Here is a 19,787-nt window from a genome sequence, read left to right as displayed (position 1 = left end):
TTTAGTCTTACTATAAATTGGACAATATTCTTTAATTTTTTGCAGTTTTTCAATCTTTACACTTTATTGATACCATACATCAGTTTCTATGCAAATTATGGTTCATACATTTTAACAAACATAATATACACATACATACATGTGCCTACATGTACACATACTTGCCAACCAACAAAACTAACAAAAGCTGACCAAAAGATTCAACAAAAGCTGACAACTCAAGAATGGGCCCAATTAGAAGCATGTGGGGGGAACAAAAACTTTTGTAGCTTTGTCCAACTTTCCTCCACTTGTGTTTTTTCCTCCAATGCAAGTATAGGAAAGCCTGAAAAGGAAATCCAAAATTTGGTGGTGCATTTCTGGAGGGGTCCAGGGTCATGCTCCCCTGAAAATATTTTAATTTTGACATTAAAAATTATGCATTCTGGTTAATTTTAAACATTTTTATATTTCACAATTGAGAACTTGGATTTTCAATGGAGCAACCAGACCATCAGTTCCCCAAAGTCACCTCAACAGCTACTCTCTCATCAAAATTCCTGCACCCTTTATGGAGCCAGTTGAAAGAGAAACTGTACCCCAGCCAACTCTCCACCCATTCACAGGCAAACTCTCGCTTCCTCCAACTCTCCCAATTGATACTGAGCTGATATTTGTGCTTTTCTCTCTCTATCCACTCAATTCAACCCATCATTCTTCTCCTCCCTCTTCAATTCTGCAATTGTAAACAATTTTACAACACCAAGTTATAGTCCAACAATTTTATTTTTAATCCCACAAGCTTTCGGAGGCTTCCTCCTTCCTCAGGTGAACGGTTTTTCCACACCGTTCACCTGAGGAAGGAGGAAGCCTCCGAAAGCTTGTGGGATTAAAAATAAAATTGTTGGACTATAACTTGGTGTTGTAAAATTGTTTACAATTGTCAACCCCAGTCCATCACCGGCATCTCCACATCATGGCTTCAATTCTGCAGGCACTCTTCTTCCCCTCCAACCCAGTTCGAGCAGGAACTTTTATCCCTCCTGCCCACTTCCCAGTTCTAGTCAGACTCCTCTTCTCCCCCAGTTCATGCTGGCACTCTTTCCACCTCCAGCTTCCTCAATTCATGCGGATACACTTGCCCATCCCTCAGTTCATGCCAGAACTATCCCTTCCTCCCCCAATCCAAAGCATCACTCCCAATTTCTGCTTCCTTCACTGCCATCCAATTCCCTCTCCCCTTTATTGGCACTGATTTCCCCTTTCCGGTCCCATTCCATCTCCCATCCATTGCCTTCTTCCCTCGCTCCTTCATTGTATCCATTATCCCTTATCTTTCCTGTTTATTATCATTTATTTCCTCCTCTTCATTTTCATCCATAAGTTTCCCCCCTTTACCAATTCCCACTCCTCCTTATTCTCATGAGTATTCCAGCCTACATATATAGAGACCGGAATCATTGTCACTAGAATCGGAGCAGACTGAGCTAAGAGGAGCTTTATCTGGTCTATTAGCAGTTGGACTCCAATAACTGTGGCACTGAGAGGAAAGGGGCCCAGTCCACACTGTTTATTAGCAAATCTTGACACACTGGTCAAGCTCCCAAAACTTCCTGTTCATCACACTTAATTCCAGTTCCACAATTTGTATGTCATGCTTTTCTGTCACACCTAGATGCCACGTATGGGTGTAATGCCTGGATATAACTTAACTGCAAGGAAAGTATACTTACCATTATAGTTACCTTTCAGTTCTGCCATTGCTAGGTGGTGCTGTTGCTCCTCCTGCAAGGTCCATCTCATTGGTCTGTGTGTCTAGGTGACGATGCAGGTATGTTTATATTTATTTGTACTGTCTTGAACCCTATAGGTTCTTTTAATATAATTTTTTTAAATTACCCTGCAGCTTCCTCCACAGGCCTTAAGCTCCCCCCCATTTTGCCAGTTTCTTCTCCCCCAAGCCCACCTATCGTCACCGTCACAGGCTTTGGGATTCACCTCCTGTCACCACTGCCATCGTGGGCCTCAGACATGGCGCCTTGGGCTGCCCACTTGAAACTTCTGCTTACCCCGCCATTTTGCGACTGTACGGTCACTAACATTTCCTGCTGCTAATACTCCTGTGGGACTTGCTCGCCTGCTTTCGGGCCACCTGCCTACACCCATTGATACCTCACCATCTGCCATCTCAATCCTGGTCCCTAGAGCCTCTTCGTTCATCACCAGTTTCCTACCACTATGCTGGGAAAAGGCAATTTCCCTTCAAAACGCTTGTAGGGTTAATTAATGCAACTGCGATAGCTGTCCACTGAACACTTGTAACCACTTTGGGTAGATCTGACATTTCAATCAGAGACCATAACAAGCAGCAAAGCTTTTAATAACATAAAAAAGGAGTTGATTCAGTACTGATATCCAATTACTAGCTGTCACGCACACATTTATCAAATACTCCACCGTAAAAAATTATGCTAAACATCAAATAGTAGATTATTTGAGTTCAGATGGTCTCCTAGTTTCGTTCAAAATAGGAAAATTGTTTTGATTACAATTATGCAGAAACCATCCTCATCGCTTGAACTTTACCTTAGTAGCTATGAGAATCTTGGCAATCAACTTATTTTAAATTATCTTAACAGTTCAGCGATCTTGTTCAGTGATGTAGCAGCCAAAAGCAGTTTCTATTGCCATATAGTTCAAATTTAGATTCTGATTTTATGTATTTATTTTGAACTATTCAGTCAATTTTATAGGCACCCTGTGATGCTACTTGCTTCATCGCCCTTTACTGCACTTAACAGGAACTGCCAAAGATGACTGAACTGATCTGAATCAAATAATGAAAGATTGAGGGATCTTTCAGTTGTACCACATTTAAGGTCGTACAAATTCATGCCACTTCTACAATATTTACAGTAACAGGATTTAGATTGCTCAAAACAGAAGTTGCTCAAACAAAAAATATTTGTAATTCTTGTTCCTAAGTATTTCTTATTTTTGCAAACTTTTTTCATATTGTTTTCTCCCTCCACTTCCAGTCTCCTTGGAGCACTCATTGTCTGTGATCAAGAGGGCAGGCGGGCAGGCAAGCAAATGCTCCAAGATCAATGATGCCCTTGAGCCATCTACTCGGAAGCAATTCTGCCTCCAATTTACTCGCTGCTATGTGGAGAACCACCGTGGTCAGCCAGTTTTAAAGAGTTTAATGCATATCATGCAATTTTCCTTTTTATATAACCAGTGATTATCTAACTCTATTTTCTTGATTGCTAGAATGTGCAGTAAGCTCAGTTCAACAAAATACAAGTAATTACATCATGTAAAAATAAAGGATAAGACTATCATAAAAGACATACTGGCCTAGAAATTTGATGGCACGCATCCATTTTTCAAGCCCAAATTGAGCACCTAAGCGTCCAATATGGCGGGTGGGGTGCGCTGCCTGCAACATAGGATCGGGCTGCTCGTCGGCGTCCAGGGCACATGCCAGAACTATTTAAATCATTGACTAAAATATTTAAGTAAGGGTCCTACACTTCTTGTAAGATCATTTTGTGATATTGGGATGCCCAGTGCTTGACTCACTCAGCAACTCGAGGCACGAACAGACAAGAACCCCCCCTTGAGCAGCACTATATAAAGGGCTCATCCACTACATTCAGGTTAGTTTGGTTTGTCATTTGAGGCTGCTGGTTAACTGCAGGGCATTTTTGGGGTATTTACCAACTGTAAAAACTTAATTCTGGCTTTTGCGAATAAGTTTTTGCTGGTGCTTCACTGTTCTGTGAAACTGGGGTCTGGGAGGGCTGCCTTTATGATTGGAGGACAAAGAGGAACAGCAAGGAAGTCAGGAGAAAGCTGGAGCAGCTCGCTGAAAAGGGAGGAGGAGGGCACTGCGCAGGAGGCCTTACCCACAGTGGAACTTCAGGGAGCACTTCCCCTACCCGAACTTCACTGAGGAGCAAAGTCTCAGGCACTTTCACTCTTCAAAGGAGACTATCACCGAGCTATGTCACCTGCTGCAATCACAACTGGAGCCTCATACTAGGTCATGGACAGCAGTGCTTGTGGCAGTCAAGGTCACCATGGCCCTTAACTTTTATGCAACAGCCTCCTTCCAGGTTGCAGTAGGTGACATCAGTGACATCTTAGAGTTTGCCGATGTATCAGGGAGGTCACCGAGGCATTCTATGCCAGGAGGAACACCTGTAGCTCTTTTCCCATGGACAGAGCAAATCATGATGAGGGAGCACTAAGCTTTGCCCACACAGCAGGCTTCCCCGGTATGCAAACTGCCCGCATTGCCTTGCGTGCTTCCCATCACCATCCTGGCATCTATCTAAACAGAAAGAGATTCCACTTGCTCCAGCTTGTCTGCGACCACAGGCAGTGCATTATGCAGATCTGTGTCTGGTTTCCTAGCAGCAGTCATGATTCATTTGTCTAGTGCCAGTCCTCTGTGCCATCTTTGTTCCATTGAGGACAATTCAGATGGCCATGGTGGGTGACCTCAAGTAGCTGTGGGCCCGGCTGCAGTGTGCAGCCTCTCGGCCGTGGAAGTCTGGCCCAGCTGGCTGTGTGGCACTAACAAGGGCACTGGCGGAGTGGGTTTCCGTGCTCTGCATGAAGCCTTGACATAGACTGCACCCACAAGTTGGAGCTGGACTTTGATATGCTCTGAGCCATTGTGTTTAAGATCACAGGCAGGCTGTCCAATGCAATTAGCATTTCCCGGTATATGCCCATCGGCCTTCTTCGGAAGCCTGGGCCCTCGAATTCTGCATCCGAGTCTTCTGCAACAGAGATAGTATACTATCTCGCCCTCCGGTGAGTTGGCACCTGTGGCCTATCCCTGTCCTAGCTCCTGCACACTTGTGCCTGGTGTTGCACCACGTGAAGACCCCCTCCTCTAGACTGCCCTTTAAGGGACGCATAGTGCCAATATCTGAGCTGGTGTTTGCCAGGGTTAGATTGAGCAATGGTGCATCTTCAAAAAGGTTGGTCTCCTCGTCCTGAAGCAGCAGAGGCACCTCCAAATTTTCAGCACTCGAAATTGAAGAGAGAGATAAGGGTTAGCTTATAGTGTAAAGGGAGAGCAGAGAGAAAAGTGGCTAGTGCAAGCAGCTGCAGTTTGTCATGCAGAGTGTGTAATGAAGTAAGAAGGGATAGAGAGAGTAAGGTGTGAAACCCTACATGATATCACCTATAGGGTTGCCACTTGCCACAGCCACACCTTTACTTCCACGAGGCAAGATGGTGTTCAGGTGGGCTCAGCGTTCTCCAATAGCAGCCTCCTGCATGACCTTCTCCTGCAAGAAAGAGTGTGTTAGTGTCAGTCTTGAGGTGTTTGGAGAATGTATATGTCATGGTAGACTAGTTAGTAGTTAATGTGTCAGATGTGAATTGTGGGGAAGTGAGGGTTGCAAAACTGGTGGGTGTTTGAATGTGATGAAAAGCAGGTGTAGTGAAGTGTGGTGCAGTGATTGTAAGAGAGTGAAGGGAAGTGGGGGAGGGAAGCATTGTGAGTAGCGATGCTGGAGGTGTGAGCAGAGAGTAAGAGAGCAGCATTCTTACCTTGACAACTCTGATGAGATTGTTGAACTTTTTCCAGCATTGCAGCCATGTGCTGGGAGCTCAGCTCCTAACATTGATCTCTTCCCACTTGCGGCGAAGGTGTTGCCTGGAGCACTTTCTGCACCCTGGAGGGGGACAGGATCTCCCTCCTCCTGTCCACCGCCTGGACTGGGGCCTCAGATGCAGCATCAGAGAACCTGGTAGCTACCATTTCTCTCTTTATGTTCCCTGCTGCTTTTAGCCAGAGTGCACCTCTCCTTTAAGAGGTGCTGGCTGCCTTTAAGTGGCTTCAGAGATGCACTATTTACGGCCTTGCCAAACAGGCACGCAGCTAATGAATAGCATGGGTAGCACTGGCTGCACACCTGACTCATTATAATGAACTGGCAGCAACAGTTTCATGGGCCTCGTGTGCCCGTTTTCAGGCACCATCGAATTTCCATGCTATTTAATTTAAAGTTGAAACAAATCATTTAAATCACAAAAAGTTGGACTGTGCAATGCCCTCAGTATTACATTCAACATGAGGATAGATGCATTTGCATTTCTTATACTTGCACAACCTGAGCCACATTAAGTATGGTGCTGAGTGGAGACTGCAGTGTCTTCCAGCAGGGGAATGGAAAATTAGAGGGTGGATGTCTGGCTGGTTCTTGCCTTCTGGCGGCATTGATGGAATAAGCCATCTGCCCATTCAGCTGTAGACCTCAAGCCAGAAAGATGTGGAAAGGAGATTAAACATATTGCATTTATATCATGCCTTCAACATGATAAAATGTTCCAAGGCCCTTCACAGAGGAGAAATGGAAACTAAGCAGTAATAGAAGAGGTGACCAATATATGATCATATAGATAGATCTTGAGGAGGCATTTGTAAGCAGAGAGAAATGTGGTGAGCTAGAGGGGTTTAGGGAGAAAGTTGCAGAGAAGGGATGAGATAACTTAAGATGGTGCCACTAATGGTACAGTGAAGGAAGGGTGGGGTTTGCAGAAAGCTGAATGGGAGAACCATGAGGTATGGGCTGGGACATAGCATTGGAGGAGGTAGCAGGTGCAGGGAAGGGTGAAACCATGGAAAGATTTGCAAATATTGGTGAGGATTTTGAACTCAGTACGCTGAGGGACAAGAAGCCAGTGGAGGACAGGAGTGATGCAGTACAGGATCTGCGGGGTGGAGTTGTCAATGAGTTGGATTTTAGGTATGGTGGAGTATGGGAGTCCAACAAGAAGGGTGTTGGAGGAATTTGGAGGTAACAAAAAGGTAAAAAAGGGTTGCAGCTGCAGTGGAGTGGAGATGAGAATGGAGGCAGGCTATGTGTTTAGGGTGCCAATCAAGCGGGCTGCTTTGTCCTGGATGGTGTCGAGCTTCTTGAGTGATGGATAGGGTATGGGATTTGAAACATAGCTTGGTTTGGTGGGAGGGACGGGGGTCATATAGAAGACTAAGGTTGAAACTATCTGGCTCCGATTGAGTGAGCTTTTGGTGGGAGAAGAACATAGATGGCTTTGGTCTTCCTGGTGTTAAGTTGGAAAAAGTTCTGACTCATTCACGACGATGCCTGCGACATGATAAAATGATATCAGAAAGCCATCTGACAAAATAGAGATGGTCGTGGTGTTAAGGACAGTGGTGGAGAAGTAGAACTGGGTGTTGTTAGCATACATGTAGAAACTGACCCACGTCTATGGATGATGTCATTAAGGGGCACCTTAAACCAGGAAAAAGAGGGAGTTTTTCTTTATTCGTTCATGAGCTGTGGGCGTCGCTGGCGAGGCCAGCATTTATTGCCCATCCCGAATTGCCCTTGTGAAGGTGGTGGTGAGCCGCCTTCTTGAACCGCTGCAGTCCATGTGGTGAAGGTTCTCCCACAGTGCTGTTAGGAAGGGAGTTCCAGGATTTTGACCCAGCGACGAAGAAGGAACGGCGATATATTTCCAAATCGGAATGGTGTGTGATTTGGAGGGGAATGTGCAGGTGGTGTTGTTCCCATATGCCTGCTGCTCTTGTCCTTCTAGATGGTAGAGGTCGTGGGTTTGGAAGGTGCTGTCGAAGAAGCCTTGGCGAGTTGCTGCAGTGCATCCTGTGGATGGTACACACTGCAGCCACGGTGCGCCGGTGGTGAAGGGAGTAAATGTTTAGGGTGGTGGATGGGGTGCCAATCAAGCGGGCTGCTTTGTCCTGGATGGTGTCGAGCTTCTTGAGTGTTGTTGGAGCTGCACTCATCCAGGCAAGTGGAGAGTATTCCATCACACTCCTGACTTGTGCCTTGTAGATGGTGGAAAGGCTTTGGGGAGTCAGGAGGTGAGTCACTCGACGCAGAATACCCAGCCTCTGACCTGCTCTTGTAGCCACAGTATTTATATGGCTGGTCCAGTTAAGCTTCTGGTCAATGGTGACCCCCAGGATGTTGATGGTGGGGGATTCGGCGATGGTACTGCCGTTGAATGTCAAGGGGAGGTGGTTAGACTCTCTCTTGTTGGAGATGGTCATTGCCTGGCGCGAATGTTACTTGCCACTTATCATCCCAAGCCTGGATGTTGTCCAGATCTTGCTGCATGCGGGCACGGCCTGCTTCATTATTTGAGTAAAGAATGGAACCTTAGGATACCGTAGAGATGACTTTGCGGGAGAGTTAAACAGAAATGAGGACAGTCCCACAAAGGTAGATTGAGTGGCTGATTGTGTCGAATGCCATGGAGAGGTCAAGGAAGGATAAGGTGTCACAGTCGCAGTCACAAAGGATGTTACTGTTGATTTGGACCAGGGTGGCATCAGTACAGTGGGCAGGGTGGGTGGGAGTGACGAACAGGAAATCGTGGGAAAGGTGAGCATGATGCTGATGAAATTAGCATGTGCAAAGACCTCAGAAACACAGGAATAGAAATCAGTTTGCAGTTGAAGATAAGGGGTCAAGGTGGGGTTCTGCAGGAAGAGGTGCTGATGGCAATTTTGAAAGGGAGGGAAAAGGCGCCTCAGCAGAGGGAGTCACTTATAAGCCCCGATTTTAACCTAACCACCCGCCAGGAATGGGGTATGTTCAGGTCAGATGTTCATTCCATGGGGATGTCAATGGGGAGTAAAATAAGACATGTGAAACAGACATTTGACCTTCCGGGCAAGTTAGGTTAAAATCAGGGCTACAGCATCAGTGATCATGGGGGTAAGAAAAATTAGAATGCCAAGGAAAACAGTGACTTGTTCACAATTTAAAAAAAAAAATTGTTGACTTATGAAAGAATTTGTTGAAAGCTGATTGCAGTCACTCTGGGGATAATCATGTGATGGCTGCTTTCAGATAGGGAACTGGTTAAATTCACTAAGCACAGTTGTGCAAAAAAGATTGTATACATCACAATCAAAGTCAAATATTTGTGACATTAATCTGAGTCTCTAAACCAATTTTACATTTATCCTCCTTACAAGTATTTACTAACAGCAAATGTTTCTATTTCCACTGATAATACCTTTATTCAAACAAGTTTAACACGAACATTCTGTTCACAAACTGCTCCATAAGATTCACTGGCACAAGGCACAAGATAATTACTGCTTACAGCAGTAATTTACAGTTGTCATCTAACTGGAGACAGAATGCGCTGAGACACAAATACACCTCATGACCGTGACATTACATCCATCTTTGCTTGGAGCTATCCAGATCTAAAATATAAGTGACATACCGTAACATGGGCACAGATGGACAGAAATCTGTCCAGTCCACTAAAATAGACCATCTCATTGCTATATGGTTCTAAATGATGAACCATCGCAAATTACTGAAACAGATGGCATGTTGCTTGCTACAGCAAGGAAAAACAGTTCAATGACTTTCACAGACCAAAACAATCCTAAATATTCAGTTCAAAAAAATATTAATGAGCAACTGGCAAAAACAGATTTGAACTGTTGCTACGCAAATGGCAGGTGATCAGAAATTCCTCCCAAATAACATGGTAGGTAGTGCAACTCTCCATAAAATGTGCAAGTCCATTGCCCTTATCTATTTCACCAGAAAGTAGACTCACACCATAGACTCCTGATGAAGGTTTGAGTTTAAATCCCACTCTTGACTGCCATTTCCCCATAAATGAGTTTCATGAGTTTTAACTGAGTTGCAGAAAATATTGCTTTACTGATCAATCAAGGAACAGCACTAACATGGATTGTCTATGGGAAAAAACTGTCCTGTCACCATGAATAAGGGCTTATAATTATCATTCAGAAACAAAAAGCAAAAGTATGGTTTATAAACCCCGCCCCCCCACAAAAAACATTTTTTTTCCACTGTCCTTTATGGAGGAACTTACTAATGCAAATAATCTGATTTGCTACGGATATTAACAAACTGATTTTTGATTTAAAAAAACATTTTGGCTGAATCAAATTTGGCAACATCAAATTTAATAAGCTGGCAGCCAAAAATCAAGAACTGTGTCTACAAAGTGGAGTACTCAGGCCACATTAATGGCTGCATGAAAAAAACTGAAGTCGACAAATTACTCCTCATTAATGTTTTGATAAGACGACAAGCAAATGTCACTCAAAATTAATGTTATATAGAATATGTGAGTAAATCTCAGACATGCCAAATAAAATTTAATATGTACTACATGATTTCTAATGGGGGCACTTGTGCGAGTCGAGGTCAAATAGTTTGCATTCATCAACATTCTTCTCCCTCCACTTGTTCTAGTCCCTTCAATTTCCCCATTAATTTGTATGAAACACAGTGCATGCTAACTGACTCATTGCTTTGAAGAACTAAAGTTATATTTTAATCCATATAAAAAATAACCGTCAAGCTTTTTATTTCAATAAAATCAGTAGATGAATCAAAATGAAATGGTAGTAGGAGAGAAAAGTTACCTAAATAGAGCAGACATGTGGAAGATTCAGGCCCTGAATTTACAAAATCCCCGAAGACAATGCTCTCATTAACTACAGGTCTATTTTGTAGACTTTGCCTAGCCGAGTAAACAAACCTCTTGACAGCAATGTCAAATGAATATTACTTGAAAATAAAGAACTATATTAGCAGTCAGCAGCCTGCCAATCCAATGAAGAAACAGTTTGCTGCTTATAAATTTACCTGATTGGAGCACCTTTAGCCTGTGCAGGTCTCAGCATGACAGTTATTGTGGTTGCTGTTTCGTTAAGAGTTGCATCTTCATAGTCAGGTAGAGTTGGAGCTGTTGAAATTTAGTTTTAAAAAAAACAAATTTAAAAATATAGAATTGAATCTTATTCTACAAAAAAAATCCTAAGTAACATCTATAAGACGTTGATTAACTTGAAAGATTTTTTTTTGAAAAGGAAAGCTTAAAAAAAATGCAAATTTCAATGGCTCTACTCACAAAGTCCTTGCAGATAAAAATGTGCTAAAATCCAGTTTTTAACATGGTAAGCTTTCATTTTCTCTATTGTAGGGAGGAAAAAATTCTTCCTCTTTACAGTCTATTATCATAAAGCAGCTGGGTAGTACACAAGAGCTGCTTGGGAAAATACCAACTCCAATGTTCTTCCCACTGGGAAAATTAGCCTTTGTTCAGTGCTTCCCCGTAGTACATCTGACATTCGGAACTTGTCACAAAATGGAATCACGATACACCATTAGTACTCCATTGTACTTCACCACTCCCAAAAATAAATGATTAAATCTGTATTGATAAAAATGTTGCAGAAATAGGGGAAGTTGGTTTCAAAATTTACATGGTAAAATAAACGTACACAGTGTAGCAAGTGGTTCAATAGTGACATATTTTCAAATAACCCAATGTAAACTACCATTTATGTCTTCCTACCTTTTAAACACCCTTTCACTTATCATTTAGAACTGTGCAAATGCAATGAGTAAAAGATACTCAAGTTATCTCAATGCAGATTTTATTAACTGTATTCTTATGAGCATCATAGAAAAGTAACATTTCACTTCTAGCTTGCACAGAATTATATGAAAGAAAATATGGAAATAGATGAATAGGAAGTAATTTTTAAACTGTTCTCTGCTCTTTTGCCCCAGGCATCCCTTAAAAATCAGTAGACAGAAATGTTCAAGTGCAGTAACTCACCTTGAATCATCTGACATTAATCAATGTTTTATTCAGAAAAAAAGAGTTGCCTTTTTAGTTAAAATTTGTAATTTGGCAATTGACCATGCATTCACGACTTCAGTTCTTTCGATCATCTGCTTCACTAAGGACATGAAGCTTTTCTTTGAAATTAGGGAGAACTCCTCTGCACCTCATGCTGCCATGGATTGAGGCAAACCTTTGGTCTTCAGTGATTTTTCTTAATTGAATTTCCTCAAAATTTTGCACACTACTGACTCATTCATTATATTATCTTTTCTATTTTGATTTTGCATGTTTTGAATGTTAAACGAATTTACAAAACACTGCATAAGCAGTATATTATAAAAACTAACTTAATGCTTAAAATATATCAGAGTAGGTATAGCACAGGAGGCGGCTATTCGGCCCATCGTGCCTGTGCCGGCTCTTTGAATGAACTATTCAATTAGTTCCATTTCACTGCTCTTTTCCCATAACCCTGCAAATTCTTTTCCCTTTAAGTATTTGTCCAACTTCCTTTTGAAAGTTACTATTAAATCTCCTTTCACCACCCTTTCAGGCAGTGCATTCCAGATCATTACAACTCGCTGTGTAAAAAAATGTTTCCTCATGTCGCCTCTTGTTCTTTTGCCAATCTCAAATCTGTGTCCTCTGGTTACCGACAATTCTGGAAACAGTTTCTCCTTATTTGCTCTATCAAAACCCTTCATGATTTTGATCACCTCTATCAAATCTTCCCTTAACCTTCTCTGTTCTAAGGAGAACCACCCCAGCTTCTCCAAACTCTCCACATAACTGAACTCCCTCATCCCTGGTACCATTCCAGTAAATCTCTTCTGCACCCTCTCTAAGGCCTTGACATCCTTCCTAAAGTGTGGTGCCCAGAATTGAACACAATGCACCAGCTGAGGGCTAACCAGCGATTTATAAAGATTTAGCATAACTTCCCCCCTTTTGTACTTTATACCTCTATTAACAAAGCCTAGGATCCCGTATGCTTTTTCTTAAAAAAAAACAGCCTTCACAACTTGTCCTGCCACCTTCAAATTTGTCTATCTGCATCCCCAAGTCTCTCTGTTCCTGCAACCCATTTAAAACTGTACCATTTAGTTTATATTGCCTCTCCTCATTCTTTCTACCAAAATGTATCACTTCACACTTCTTTGCTTTAAATTTCATCTGCCATGTGTTTGCCCATTTCACCAGTCTATGTCCTCCTGAAGTCTGTTACTATCCTCCACATTGTTTACTACATTTCTGAGTTTCGTGTCATCTGCAAACTTCAAAATTATACCAAGTATACCCAGTACAGGTCATCAATACATATCAAAAAGAGCAGTAGTCCTAATACTGACCCCTGGGGAACACCACTGTATACTTCCCTCCAGTCTGGAAAAGCAACCGTTCACCACTACTCTCTGCTTTCTGTTCCTTAGCCTATTTTGTATCCACGCTGCCACTGTCCCTTTAATTCCATGGGCTTTAATTTTGCTAACAAGTCTATTATGTGGTACTTTATCAAATGTCTTTTGAAAGTCCACATATACACATCAACCGCACTACCCTCATCAACGCTCTCCGGTATGTATCAAGAAGTGTTTCCATGGTTGATGTAGTACTTTTTAAATAATAAAAAAGCAAAACAATTAAAAACATTAAAAATGGTCATCTTGAGGAAAACATGAATATTCTTTAAAGTGTATGGCAAAGATCAGGCGTATTTACACAGAATGCAATGTTCGAAAGTATCAGAAACTACAAATACATTGCACACTGAAGAGAAGTTATTTAGTAGTTAATATAAGTAACTTTGTTCAGGACTTTAAAAAAATTTCCATGGATCGTTGAATTTTTAAGAAATCATATAAAAGTAAGAGTATAACAAATATGGACTGTTAATGCTGGATGTGTTTATCTGGGATGTTATTTCAAGATACTTCACCGTTGCTCTTCACAAAACACTATACCCAAATCAACTCATAGACAGCACTTAAGCAAAAGCAATACACTGCGGGTGCTGGAAATCTGAACTAAAAACAGGAAATACTCAGTAAATCAGGCAGCATCTGTGGAGAAAGAAACAGAGTTAAGTTTTCAGGTTGATAATCGTTCATCAGAACTGGAAGAAGTTGATGATTTAACAGTTTTTAAGCAAGTACAGAGCCAGAGAAAGTGGGGGAAAGAAAAGATGTGTCTAGAGGAGCTGTAAATGGCAACAGCAGAACCATTACCAGCACCTGCTGTCCAAAAAAAATGGGAGCAGTGGTTATGATCTGAAGTTATTGAAATCAATGTTAAATCCAGAAGGCTGTAAAGTGCCTAATCAAAAGATGAGGTGCTGTTCCTCAAGCTTCTGGACTCAACATTGATTTCAATAACCAGATCATAACCACTGCTCCCATTTTTTCTGGACAGCAGGTGCTGGTAATGGTTCTGATGTTGCCATTTACAGCTCCTCTAGACACATCTTTTCTTTCTTTACTTGTCCCATTACCACCCTCCTTGCCTTGCACCATCATCCCTTTAGTCATTTAATCACTCGTGCCCTCCATCCAATCAGAGACCTTCCCTTTTGTTCTTTCCTCCCCTCCCCTTCCCTGCCCTTTCCCTGGCTCTGTACTTGCTTAAAAACTGTTAAATCTTCAACTTCTTCCAGTTCTGATGAAGCGTCATTGACCTGAAACATTAACTCTGTTTCTTTCTCCACAGGTGCTGCCTGACTTGCTGAGTATTTCCAGCAATTTCTGTTTTTATCATAGCCAACACTATTAATTTTTATTTCAGCTTTTACATAAACTCATGGACTTACCAGATATATTAGTTGTAATGTTAATTACTGTAGCTGGACCAAATCCCTTCACTGTGCTAGCTTTAATAAAGAACTGGTAGGTGGTCCCAGGATTCAGATGTGTGAAAACATGGTGTGTACTGTTCCACATTTTTGATACAGTTCGAACAGGCCCAGCCACTTGGACAGCAGGGTCAAAGGATTTGATGCTGCTGTAACTGACCTGCAAAAATATGAAAAAAAAGTAATTTTCCTCCCTGTTACATCTTAAATGGAAAATGGCAACATGTTATTCCTGATCTTTAACATCTTTGAATTGATCTAATTCATGAAAAGATCAATAATTTTTAAAATATAAATATTCAAAGAACATTCCAGAGGTGGCTAACAAAAAAATTCTATGAACCATACCTAAGTATTTCCTGTTCATATGGTAAGAAATTTAGTTTAAGCTTGCTTGGAATTCATGCTTAACTTTCCAATCCAAAGTGCGAGAATTTTACATTGCAACAAAAATACAGTCAGTGCTCTGCTCAGTGTCCAGCATTCCTATATACTCTGGATCAATTTTGAATGTCATAACTCTTAAAAATGAAGACAGGATCAGTATAATGGCTAAAATCAATCACTCAGAAGGTTAGGCAGCATCTGTGAAGAGAACAGACAGGTTAATGTGTCAGATGTGGACTCTTAATCAGAACTGGGGCCACACATAAACGTTAACATGTCTGTTCTCGCCACAGCTGCTGCCTAACTTGTTGAGTTTACAGCAATGTCTGTTTTTACCACAAAACAAGAGATGGCTGTTGGTTTAGACAGTCAAATCTCAAATGCAGTTTAAACCAAATTTCTTCCTCATTGAACTAGGTTAATAATATAATTTATACAGGTTTTTCCAGTGGTATTAAAATGTTAAAATCACCTACTATAAATATGGTTTTCCTCATTCTTTGAATGAAATTTAACCTTGTTATAAAAATTAGAATATTGTAATTTTGTTTCAGCAGAAGTAAAGAGAAATGAATCATTTGGAAACAATATGCAACTAACATGGTTGGATGATTTCTCCCACTCTGCTTTACACAAAGAGCTAGGTCTGGGTTATGCCCTTATTCCTTTGTAGGAGTAAGCAACATAGAGACACCAACGTTAGAGAAAAATTAAATAACAGGGTAGAAACATAATGGGGTAAATTTTCATCATCACTGCCTGAGTGGTAATCTGGCAAAGTGGATCGCCTACCTCATTTTTATTCCATTGAAGTCAGTGGAATGAAAATCAAGTGGATTCTACAATGAGCAGGCAATCCGCTCCACCAGACTCCTGCCCAGACAGTGAAGGCAAAAATTTACTCCAATGAGGAGTCGGCCAGGCAGGAAGTCAACAGGCATTGTAAGGTGAATGGAAGAGTTTGGTGCTGATAAGCGGCCACCTTGCCCTGAACACGCTTCGAGAATACAGCTTCTTTCCTCCTGTGCATCGAGCGACTTGGATTGCTTCTCTGGGGGAACAGTACCCTTACCTGAGTAGATATCCCACACTGTTTCTCTACATGAAACAATGAACTGAACAATGTCGGAAGAAGCAAGTATCAGACAATTCAAAGTGGCATCAACAATAACAATATTTCACAAAAAAGTTAAAACTTTCATTACAGGACTGCTCCCAGTCTATAGCGAAGATGTTGGAATGAATGAACTGAAACAAAACACCCACAGACGGAATGAAAAATAAACTTTTTCTGCTGTGCTAAGTCAACAGGAAGCATGCTCCTAACCATTGCAGAGAAAGAAGTATAGGACTCAAAACTGGTTAGAGGGCAAATAGTCACCTTATCAAAATGATAGCACGTGTAAAGTGGACATTGTCCTTATGGGCTGACAAATTCCTATTTGTATGGGATGGTTGACTGAATAAGAGTATGGGATTTGTCCAATTTGATAGGGAGGCTTTTTTGTTTTCAGCCAATATCTGAAAAGATTAACCCCTATAAGCAAGCTATTTTATCTCCTCTGGCTCTGTTACAGATGAACGCATATAACATGTTTATTCTAAGACGACCATTGCTACAAAAATTCAGGTTAAAAAATTTTAGCTGTCAGATATTAGTAAAAAGATATCTCATCATCAGTAATTCTATGAAGATTAATCAAAGCAATTCACATTCATAACTTTTTCAAAATTAAAATTAGATTCAGGTCCAGACATTCCTATCTGTAGCATCTGAAGAATATTCCAGGTGCCACAGAATGGAGGAGACAGAGGGTATTTACATCATCCTGGAATTACCAGGACTTCCCCACAGAGGTGGACTTGGGCCTGCAGGTACAACAGGTGCAGAACAAAGACAGTCATGGAGCTGAGGCAGGAGGGGGAAGTGTTCCACTTCCTCCTGCTTCAGTTTCCTCTCTCTGAGGCAGAAAGATGCCAATTTTGATGGATGCCCAAAGAAGCTTGTTTTAGACCTTGTGCCTGGGACCACAGAGGGCTGAGAGAGTCAGCTGGCAAGGCAAGGGAGGCCTGAGAAGTTAAGTGAAATCTTCCATTGCAGCCTCCCTATGATCTTTGGGCTTGGGAGACTTTCTGGCTCCTGTTGCAAAAGCAGAAGTCAGTTCTGGAGCTGCAGGCCTCTAACTACACCCGTGTTCTGTCCCCCATTTATAGGATCTAGCCCCTGATGGTGGGTGACCTGTACTGGGAGTGCGGGAGGACCATGCAAAGGGCCCAGCCCACCAAATTTGGGAGCTCTGAGGGGAGTGCGACTAATTGGACAGCTCTTTCAAAGATGCACGATGGGCCAAAAGGCTGTGTAATTCTTTTATTCTATGTCAGGTGCAGTGCACTTTGGGCAAGTTGTGCCTGTCCACTGCCCAGGCAAAGTGTGTGTGTGAGGGGAGAGTCCAAATGTTTTGCTTGTCAATGAGTAACTACCAAATCTATATTACCTCATATTGTGTGATGATACCATTTGCTTCCACAGGCTCATTCCAGTGCAGGAAGATTTTGTCCTCAAATGGTGTTCCTTTTAGTGAATCACTAGGTACTGGACCAGGTACTGCAAGTCAGAAAATGCAGAAATATCTTTATGTAAGTTTGTGTTTTTGTAGTAAACAAATAGATAGCTCCAATGAAAAAGAAAACATCTTGTGTGTGTTGCTGCTTCACTAGGACACAGTACATCATTTAATTTAAACAATCTCAATTGAAATCATCAAATGTTCTGTTGTACTCTTACAAACAAAATTAGACTATACACTTGCTAACATTGATGCAATGGCACATTTGGAAGCTGCCTGCGAGGCCAATGAATTAATGTTTACTACTGTGCATGTTAAAATACCAATGGTATCCCAAAACCAACATTTCACTTCAGTTGAACATGGGCACTCAGCTGAACATAAGTTTGTCGTCCTTCAGTCACTACACCCCTGGACACACTATATCAACGCAGAGCAGGTAACAAGCTGCATACTCTGCAACGAGTGACTCACCTCCTGACTCTTCAAAGCCTCTCCACTATCTACAAGGCACAAGTAAGGAGTGAGATGCAATACTCACTCACCTGGACAAAACACAGCTAAAACAAAACTCAAGAAGTTCAACACCAACCAGGATAGTGTAGTCTACTTGATCAGCACCCTAGTCACTGAACTCAATACCTACCCCTCCACCACTGCCACGCTGTGGCTGCAGGATGTACAATCTACAGGATGCAAGGAAATAATTTGCCAAGTTTACTTAAACAGCACCTCCCGGGCCTGCGACTCCTGCCACTGAGATGGTCAACAGCAGCAATGTCATAGGAACATCATCTCCAAGTTCTCCTGCAAGTCAATGCAGCATCCTGACTTGGACATATACTGCTGTTTCTTCATCGTCAATGGGTTAAAATCTGGTATTTCCTACATAACCTCATTATCTCCATGAAGACTTCATCAGTTCAATAAGGCCGATCACCACCATATCAGGGCAACTAGAGATGGGCAATAAATATCCAGAGGACAAATATAAAGTTCCCACTGTTGTGGTGCGCAGGATGGCTGACATAAAGAATACCCATTTGAAATGGGAATCTAGGGTTAGCAGCTAGTGATAAGTATCCTAGATATAACAGACAGGTTATAATAAGATAAAGTACGTTTTAGCCATTTCTTCATAGGTTTTCTTCATACAAAGATATGGGTTGAGTGTGGAACAGTGACATTAGTTTTGGTTTGCTCTATCAAGAGCTAGTACAGACACAATAAATCAAATTACCTTCTTCTACGCTCTAAACAACCATGGTTAATTTTATTTTTTATCCTCCTATTGGACCTTGAGCCTATTCATGCAAGTTTTTATTTTTCAAAAGTCATTACTGGCACCATGGGTTTCCCCAATGGGAATCCCTGTTATCTGACATGTTTGGGTGGAGAGAATCTATGAAGGTAGGCCAAACTGCAAAACAGATGATTTATGGCCATCTCCATCTGAAGCTGGAGATGATTATACCACACTTTGACAGATGTCTTGTGTTAATGGAAGCTTCACCTCTCAAAGGAAACTGGGACAACGGACCCTTGATCCCATCACATATGTGAACGAATGACCTACCATAATGTTGGACACATCCCAATCACAGTTTGTCATGCTTTCAGTAGCACAGAAGGCATGCCAGGATGTTGAACAACCACCATGTTATCCACACCTGCCAAGTTGCCACCACTATTTCTGCATGCCCTGGCATACCTACCGGCCAACGTCTTGTCAGAGACTGCTGCATTGTTGTGTTCTGTATTTCTGCCCAAATCTGCATCTGTCACTATGGTGGCAAGCTGACCATGTAAAATTGGATGGAAACAGACTACCTTAATTTCACAATGTCTAAAACTCACCAAGTCTTTCTTACGTAAATATCAGAAAATAGCCACAACATGTGGATTTCCCTTTACCAATCTCGATCAGGACTGAGTTTTACCCCTCCCCCCACCTCGTTTCAATCAATCATCAGGCACCAGTTAATACTAGGATTTGTGAAATCCAGTACTGATCCTTGTATTAACCATGCCAAAAAAAAAGTTAATTTACATAAACCGTAATTCAGAACAAAAACATTTATAGGATATTTCAAAAAAAGGTCATATCTTTTTTCATGAGTGTCAAAGCTTTAAAGTTCCTTTGTCCCACAAGTGAGAGTAATTTGTGGCTGATTATGGCTAAAAGAACAGCACTTTGTTCACTGACACACAATAAAAGACTAAGTATGCCATTTATTTCATTAGTGAGGAATGCATTTTAATCCAATAATAAGTAATATTTTTTCAACATGTTTTCCATCAGGACTACCAGGGCAAAGGGCACTTCAGTATGTCTTATTATATGATGGGAACCATCC

General features: G+C 41.6%; 1 protein-coding gene across 2 annotated transcripts in view; it reads right to left on the bottom strand.

The window, feature by feature from the left end:
• ptprk (protein tyrosine phosphatase receptor type K) overlaps positions 1 to 19,787 on the bottom strand; it is a 539,056-nt gene that overhangs the window by 134,706 nt on the left and 384,563 nt on the right. For both annotated transcript variants that reach the window (XM_067984566.1, XM_067984567.1), the window contains exons 9-11: positions 17,359 to 17,468; positions 14,435 to 14,636; positions 10,644 to 10,743 (exon numbers count right to left, since the gene is read on the bottom strand). In XM_067984566.1, the coding sequence (XP_067840667.1) occupies positions 10,644 to 10,743; positions 14,435 to 14,636; positions 17,359 to 17,468 (412 nt within the window). The remainder of the gene's footprint in view (positions 1 to 10,643; positions 10,744 to 14,434; positions 14,637 to 17,358; positions 17,469 to 19,787) is intronic.

Source organism: Heptranchias perlo, chromosome 5 (assembly GCF_035084215.1).
Source record: "Heptranchias perlo isolate sHepPer1 chromosome 5, sHepPer1.hap1, whole genome shotgun sequence".
NCBI classification, from domain to species: domain Eukaryota; kingdom Metazoa; phylum Chordata; class Chondrichthyes; order Hexanchiformes; family Hexanchidae; genus Heptranchias; species Heptranchias perlo.
The sequence above is the reverse complement of the archived record's forward strand: the minus strand, read 5'-3'. Positions and strand labels throughout refer to the sequence as shown.